Source organism: Neodiprion virginianus, chromosome 7, assembly GCF_021901495.1.
Source record: "Neodiprion virginianus isolate iyNeoVirg1 chromosome 7, iyNeoVirg1.1, whole genome shotgun sequence".
NCBI classification, from domain to species: Eukaryota; Metazoa; Arthropoda; class Insecta; order Hymenoptera; family Diprionidae; genus Neodiprion; species Neodiprion virginianus.
Window position 1 is genome coordinate 9,884,792 of NC_060883.1, and position 8,207 is coordinate 9,892,998.

The 8,207-nt window shown below is 39.8% G+C and overlaps 1 protein-coding gene across 1 annotated transcript; it reads right to left on the reverse strand.

Moving 5' to 3' along the window:
* Positions 1 to 576: 576 nt before the first annotated feature.
* On the reverse strand, positions 577 to 2,213 carry LOC124309051 (uncharacterized). Its single transcript, XM_046772285.1, has 4 exons — positions 2,178 to 2,213; positions 1,919 to 2,122; positions 1,005 to 1,825; positions 577 to 703 (listed from the first exon to the last, which is right to left on the reverse strand). Exons 1-4 carry the CDS (start codon positions 2,211 to 2,213, stop codon positions 577 to 579), a joined length of 1,188 nt encoding a protein of 395 aa, XP_046628241.1.
* Positions 2,214 to 8,207: the final 5,994 nt, after the last annotated feature.

Below are 8,207 nucleotides of genomic sequence, written 5' to 3' on the forward strand. Positions count from 1 at the left end.
TATTAGGGTGAATAATTATGCACATTTTTACGATATCAGATTGCAATATATTTTGGCGTAATCGTTTATTCGGCCATTGCTCATGACTAGACTTTTTCTTTTTCCCCCTCTACTGTGGCGCTCGCAGGCGACTGAAAATAATCGAAGACTCCCGAACACTCTGCCCCCCTTGAAATGACCGTCTTTTTAATAATACATGTTCGGATTCTCGATCACTGGCTCGATATAACATAAATTTTATGATTAATGTGATAATTTGTATATAATAAAAGAAAAATTTAAAGAATCACTTATATAATGTATCAGTATAGTACGTAGATAATTGTAATAATAGACTTTTGTTTTTAACACTGCTCGCGGACATCGTATTAGCTTTGGCAAATTGCTTCATCGTTTATCAGTTCCCTTAATCTTTGAACTGTTCCTCGATTGGCAGGCAGCATAAATTGCGTACTGATCGTTTGAGAATTCCGCTCGTCGTACGCACGGACACTACTCGCGTCACAGCATCCGCTCTCGGATGAAGCTCGATAACTCATCCCATCTTCCACTGCAGTGGCGGTGTATTGTCATCCCTCAGGATGACCAAATTGTCAATTTGAAGACCGCCGTCTCCGGTGAACCATTTGTGTCTACGCTGTAGCTCTTGCAGGTACTCCACATGCCAGCGTTTCCAGAAATGCTGTCGTAGCTTCTGTACGTGCTGTCAATGCGATAGGCGATTGTCTGAAACCTCACAGAGATTATGTTGCACCGGTTGAATTAGCGAGTCGCCGATAAGGAAGTGTGAAGTTGTCAGGACGGATAGGTCTGAGGGATCGTTTGACAAAGGAGTAAGCGGACGCGAATTGAGGATCGCTTCAATTTCTACGAGCAACGTATAAAACTCCTCAAATATTTGCGTTAAGCCTTTCGTAACGACATAGAAATGTTTTTTAATAACCTTCATCGTGGCCTCCTATAAGCCTCCGAAATTCGGTGATCGCGGTGGGATAAAACTCCACTTAATCTGCTGCTTTGCAAGATGAGTGGTGATAGTTTCGTCTTCTTTGCGAAGGAACTCGTGAATGTCCTTGAGCTCTCGATTGGCTCCAATGAAATTCGGACCATTGTCCAAATAGAGTTGGCTGCAGATACCTCTTCTGGCGGTGAATCTTCTCAACGCGGCAATAAATGCTTCGGGAGTCAGTTCCGTGACTAATTCCAAGTGTACGGCCTTGGTGCTCATACACACGAACACTGATGTGTACGCTTTGGTCTCGTGCACTCTACCGCGGCGTCGGCTCTCTTTGATTTTTATAGGACCCGCGTAGTCTACCCCTGTGCAGGTAAAGGGTCGCCTAAATCCGACGACACGTGCTTTCGGCAAATCTTCCATTATGATTTCCTGGCCTCTTGGCTTGCAGCGGAAACATTGGACGCATCGTTTCACGATCTTTTTGATCTCTCTTCTGCCGCTCAAGATCCAAAATTTTTGTCTGAGGGCGCTTAATAACTGCTCCGTTCCGCAGTAATGCAATCGTTCGTGCTCCTGTCGAATTATAGGTTTCGTCAACGTATGCTTTGATGGCAAAATCGCCGGATTTTTTTGATCTATGTCGATCTCGGCATGTCTCAGCCTTCCCCCGACGCGCAGAACTCCTTCTTTGTCTGAGAAGGGACGGAATGCGATGAGCTTGCTGCTCTTCGATAAGTCTCGTCCGTCTTGAAGGTCGAAAATTTCTTTCTGAAATTCTTGGGGCTGTGTCCTCTTGACAAGTGTTTTTTCCGACTTCTCAAGTTCGTTGGTTGTTACCGGTCCGATCACTCGTTCTCTTGTTTTCTCCTTTCGAAAACAAAAACAATACGCCACGATTCTACGTAGTTTATCGTACGATGAAAACCTTTCTATTATTTCTTCGTCAGCACGAATTGTTACCGTTGCCACAATTTTTAGCTCCGGCGTTTGCATTTCCCGGTCTTGATCCTGACGCGGCCATCGATTTCTATCGACGATACACGGCGGTCCGTGCCACCACAGCTGATTTTCTATTGATTCGTCGGCGGTGATACCTCTCGAGAGTATATCCGCAGGATTATCCGGCGACGGTACATGAAGCCACGTCGCGTTTTCTGTCAGATCCTGTGTTTTCGATACCCTGTTTGCTACAAATGTCTTTAACGTACTCGGTTCCAACCATAGTCAACACAAAACGATAGTTGAGTTGCTCCATGAGTCAGTATTGCTTACTTTCGTCCCGTAAGCTTCTTTGACAATCGTGTAAAGTTTTGCTAAAATCAAAGCTGCGTTGAGCTCCAATCTCGGTAACGATTGCGTTTTAAGAGGCGCAACCTTTGATTTCGAGCAAATGAGCCTCGGAATCCTCTTGCCATCTCGATTCGTGCTAAACGCGTATACATATACCACCGAATTTATAAGATGTCATTAAGAAAATTTTGTTCCAATGTATACTAACCCACTTAAACGCGCACCAACATCTAGGCGCTATATTCTAAGACTCTTCTTTGTAATATTCTGTAAGTGAGTCAGTACGTTTCATGGCATTCCACTACCTTCCGAACATTCTATTCCGTACCCTCACCGAATGTTCTTCCCTAAGGGGGGGCGTGTTACGTCTTCCAGACTTCATATTCCTTTCCCACACTCTTAGTTACCTTACGCTCTGTAGTCTGCTGTTATCGTCCGCGAGTCAGCAGATTCTTCTGTAACTCGCGGCTAGCTTGCCTCCTACATCCCGCAAAACTAGGCAGATCCATCCTAGCGCTCAAGCAAGACACCTATCCCTCTAAACCAAGACCATACCCTTTTTCCTCGACCGACTCCGTTGCATTGACTACTAATAAACAACAATATACTTATAATCGTTTACCTTCCCTTAATACCGATCTCTTTCTATTCAATTCACTTCCTGCATTGGGAGTAGTAGCACGCGAGTGCGTAGTCAACGTGAACGGACCCTATAATAGCCAAATAACACCTTGGCTGGGCGTGAAGTAAGCTCCGATTACCGCTCATCGGAGCCTACGCATTCTACCCCGTAACAAAAACATCAAAAAAATGATTCTTTTTTTTTAATCCAAAAGTCGAATCTATGACATGTGCTGAGTTGTGCTAGGCCAGAGCTCAAACTTTCATGCGTGACGAAACTCGCTCCGGACAACCTTTACCATTGTAAGAATGAATAATCCCCCGAGCAGTGACCAAAATTTCAAAAATGTCGATAATTTTGAGAAATTCGAAAGTCTGCAACTTGTGCCGAGTTATGCTCGATTTGTGCTCACTTGTGCCGTAAAACTCGACTCCTCAACCTCAACAGTTTTCTGGGAATTTTGAAAAAACCAAATTACGACCAGTCCAGCACTTTTCGAATATCGACTTTTTTGAAATTGTGCCGATTTGTGCTCAATTTGTGCTAACTTGTGCCGCATTTAGATTTCCCGAAAAAAAAATAAAAAAAAATTTTAAAAAATAAGAAAAGAATAAAATTCATTACTTTTAGTGAGTTATGCCAGGGAAAGACTCGAACTTTTCCCGATAACAAAACTCGCTCCAGAATACCCTTACCGTTTTAAAAATGGATAATACACCGAGCCATGACCAACATTTCAAAAATCTCGATAACTTTGAGAAATTCAAAAATCTGCAACTTGTGCCGAGTTGTGCTCGATCTGTGCTGGCTTGTGCCGTATTCGGTCCGAAAAAACAATTTAATCAAAAAATTGAAAAAATTATTTTTCATTTTGAAAAATCCAAAAATCGAATCTATGACTTGTGTTGGGTTGTGCTAGGCCAGGGCTTAAACTTTTATCTCCGAAAGAACTTGCTCCGAACTACCTTTACTTTTGTAAGAATGAATAATCTCCCCAACAGTTACGAACAATAAAAAAAAACTCAATAATTTTGAGAAATTCGAAAATCTGCACTTTGTGCCGAATTGTGCTCGATTTGTGCTAACTTGTGCTATTTCAGTTAAAAAAAAGGTATTTCAAAAATAATCTCACTTTTGGTTTTTTCTGCATTTTTTGTTTCCTTGCACTCGTGCAAAGTTGTCTGGTGGGGGCCGCAATTTTTCCAATTAACAAGACTCGCGAAGACCGAGAGTTGTGAAAAATTCATTATTTCTTTAATGCATTACCGAATGTATTATGCATATTTTTCAATTAATTATAGCTGCTGTTACTAATTAATCAGGTAATGAACAATTGATGGTCAAAATTATATTTCACTAATTCGTGAATGGTTAATGAAATTTAAATCCACGATCCATTAATTATTTGTTTAATGGATAATGGAATTATAATCCATTTTTTATAAAACAGATAGTGCAAAAGTCGACAGTAAAATACACTTTAATTTTATTTTATTCATAGATATTCTGCATCAAAATCTGAATTTTTGAGACTCGTGCGATTGTCGGTAGATAATTTGATCTACTTTTTAAATGCAAACGACAATACTCTCATTTAAGAATTGGCATTCAATAGATATTTATGTAGATCATTTTTTAAAAACTTTCGGACTTTCTGTAGTCGAGCGGGAAGAGGGCCAATTTGGATCTGGAAGAAGTTTGAGTCCTTGGTCTGCACAACTCAGCAAAAGTAATACATTGCTATTTAAAGTTGTCTTTTTTTTTAGATTAGTAAATTGTGTACCAAGGACGTAAAGTGAGTTTTTGAAACCGAGGAAAAAATTCTATTTTCTAATTGAAATTTTTTTGTCAACCGCATACGACACCAGTAGGTACAAATTGAGCACAACTCGGCACAAGTCGGAAATTTTCGAATTTCTCGAAATTGTCGAGATTTTGGAAATGGTTGTCACTACTCGAGGGATTATTCAATCTGACACGGGTAATGGCAGACCGAAGCGAGCCTTGTCTCAACCAAAAGATGGAGCCAATGCCTAACACAACCCAGCACAAGTCAGAGATTCTAATTTTTGATTTTTGAAAAATACAATAATTTTTTTGATTTTCGTTCAAATTTCTTTCTGAAACTGAAAACGGCACAAACGACCACAAATCGAGCACAACTCGGCACAAGTAACAGATTTCCGAACGTCTCAAAATTATCGATTTTTTTTTTATTGTTGGTAACTGCTGGGGGGATTATTCATTCTCACAAAAGTGAAGGTAGTCCGGAGCAAGTTCTTTCGGAGATAAAAGTTTGAGCCCTGGCCTAGCACAACCTAACACAAGTCATAGATTCGATTTTTGGATTTTTCAAAATAAAAAATAATTTTTTCAATTTTTTGATTAAATTGTTTTTTCGGACCGAATACGGCACAAGCCAGCACAGATCGAGCACAACTCGGCACAAGTTGCAGATTTTTGAAATTCTCAAAGTTATCGAGATTTTTGAAATGTTGGTCATGGCTCGGTGTATTATCCATTTTTAAAACGGTAAGGGTATTCTGGAGCGAGTTTTGTTATCGGGAAAAGTTCGAGTCTCTCCCTGGCATAACTCACTAAAAGTAATGAATTTTATTCTTTTCTTATTTTTTAAAATTTTTTTTTATTTTTTTTTCGGGAAATCTAAATGCGGCACAAGTTAGCACAAATTGAGCACAAATCGGCACAATTTCAAAAAAGTCGATATTCGAAAAGTGCTGGACTGGTCGTAATTTGGTTTTTTCAAAATTCCCAGAAAACTGTTGAGGTTGAGGAGTCGAGTTTTACGGCACAAGTGAGCACAAATCGAGCATAACTCGGCACAAGTTGCAGACTTTCGAATTTCTCAAAATTATCGACATTTTTGAAATTTTGGTCACTGCTCGGGGGATTATTCATTCTTACAATGGTAAAGGTTGTCCGGAGCGTGTTTCGTCACGCATAAAAGTTTTAGCTCTGGCCTAGCACAACTCAGCACATGTCATAGATTCGACTTTTAAATTAAAAAAAAAAAAATCATTTTTTTGTTGTTTCGTTTGAATTTTTTTTCAAAAACGAAAACGGCACAAGCGATCATAATTCGAAGACAACTCGGGACAAGTCGCGGACCTTCGAATAACGGTACGGTAAGGTGAGGAAAGTTTGAGCCTTTCCCTAGCACGCCTCAGTGAAAGTAATAATTTTTTTTTTTTTTCTCGAGGAAACTGAATACGGCACAAGTTAGCAGAAATTGAGCATGATTCAGCACTATTTGAAAAAAGTCGATATTCGAAAAGTGCTGGGCTGGTCGTAATTTGGTTTTTTCGAAATTCCCGGAAAACTGTTGAGGTTGAGGAATCGAGTTTTACGGCACAAGTGAGCACAACTCAGCACAATTTTCAAAAATAATAATTTCGAAAAGTACTGAGCCAAGTTCACACACATCTGGCTAGGCCCTTTAAATGGGAGATTACATATATGTCAGATACGATAATATGTTCAGGGTAACGAATAGGTTCACTTGTCAAGATCTACTGACCTGAACGTATGTCACGCGTCTGGTATATAAAAAAAATTACAAATAATAGAAAAACTATGTACTTCACTAACTGTCACAGTGACACAGCTTACATACCTTTCATTAAGCTTCGATACAAGAATAATAAAATATAAAATCGAACCACTCGGTAGCAATGCTAGTAGAGTGTATCACAGAGAGCCTGTTCCAATTAAAAACGTCTTGTAACCAATGGCCAAGAAAGTGTAACCCGGAGAGCTGTCTTCCAGTTTACATATCTTGGCCTCTCCGTGACACAACCCACTTGTGATCCATGCACCACGCATTACCACCGTGGTAGATTCTTCTAAGAACCCTTATTGATTCCTAGCCGGCGATCATATAAACAGCGTGCGGTGCGCGACTCCATTACATGGCACCTGATAATTAAATGTTAGTAAACATCGGCCAGGGAGAAATCGAGAACGCTGGTTTAAAACCTTGATTTCCTCGGCGATGCGTCATATATAAACTAAGCATTAGCTCAGACGATAGCGATCAAACTCTGATATTAAGAGGACAGAAATAGCAGTGACTCGTATAAACTAGTAGAACCAAGCTCACAACCTTATGAGTTTCAGCTTGATCCGGAATTTCAAATTTCACGCACTGAAGAAAAATTGTCAACTCATAAAGGTAATATATTTCTAGTCTTTTTCATAACACAAAAGGGTGATCCGTTAAATGCAGGAGCCCACGACGTAATTAATGAATATAAAATTCATGATTTCAAGGATCTCACTCTAGGCAGAGCTAGGTTGTTAGAGAAGTGTTTAGAGAGAAGGCAAAAAGATATGGATCATCGACGTGGGATCCGCGAATTAGTGATGAGGACGAGTGTAAATGAAACGAAAGTGATGTTGAGACGGAGAGAGATAATGATTACCGATAAACGAGACTTTTATTGGTTTCGATGTGGCGATACAGGCCGTATCGCAAGAGAACGTTACAGAGAGTGATGATTTTACAGAGCGAGAGAACACATAGATTACACACATACATGATTTCGAGACAGTAGACAATACATGAGATACAGCTGATAGGTTTTGAGTCGCGACACGGGCAAGCGGCGAGATTTGACTCAGAGACGGCAAGTAAACATTGCGCGCGAGTGTGCGTTCATGTGCGAGGATGATTTTGAGTGTCGCGAGACACACATTTAACTATTCGATACTTTGCCGAAACAAAAAGGGTGGCACAAAAATAATAGCCCTACCGATTGAGGAATCAATAAACAGGAAAATAGATTTTTATAGAAGCTTTAGCTTCACTATTAGACGTAATCTATCAAGTTGAGCTAACAGAAATTGCAATAGCGAGAACAAATTTTATTCATAATATTCAGTAGAAAGATATTTTAAGCAGAATAAAAACCATACTAAGAGACACACCTTGCGTCCTAACAATCTACGAAGACTTAATTCAAACCCCACCAGAGGATCAGAGTTTAGGAATAATAAAGGAATATCACGAGTCAGTGATCGGAGGTCACAAGGGAGTGACAAAGACCTATAAAAGAATCAGACAAACGTACGTATAGCCCAACATGAAAGGACAATTTCAAGAATTCATAGGAAAATGTTTAGAATGCACAAAAAAAGCTCACACGTGTCAAACATGAGCAGCCAATGGTGATCACCGATGTACCAGAAACTGCAATCGAAAAAATTTCAATGGATAACGTTTCAATATTGAAACGTTTCGAGTTTATTTACGGGCCGAATTTCCCGAGAATTTCATACGTAATATAAAAAGTAACGCGGAGGTTTCGCACGAACTCG

Coding starts and splice junctions, on each gene's coding strand:
- LOC124309051 (XM_046772285.1), bottom strand. CDS start 2,213: ATGGAGCAACTCAACTATCGTTTTGTGTTGACTATG. Junction 2,123..2,177: donor ATCGTTTTGTGTTGACTATG/GTTGGAACCGAG, acceptor TCGAAAACACAG/GATCTGACAGAAAACGCGAC. Junction 704..1,004: donor CTTGCAAAGCAGCAGATTAA/GTGGAGTTTTAT, acceptor TCGCATTGACAG/CACGTACAGAAGCTACGACA.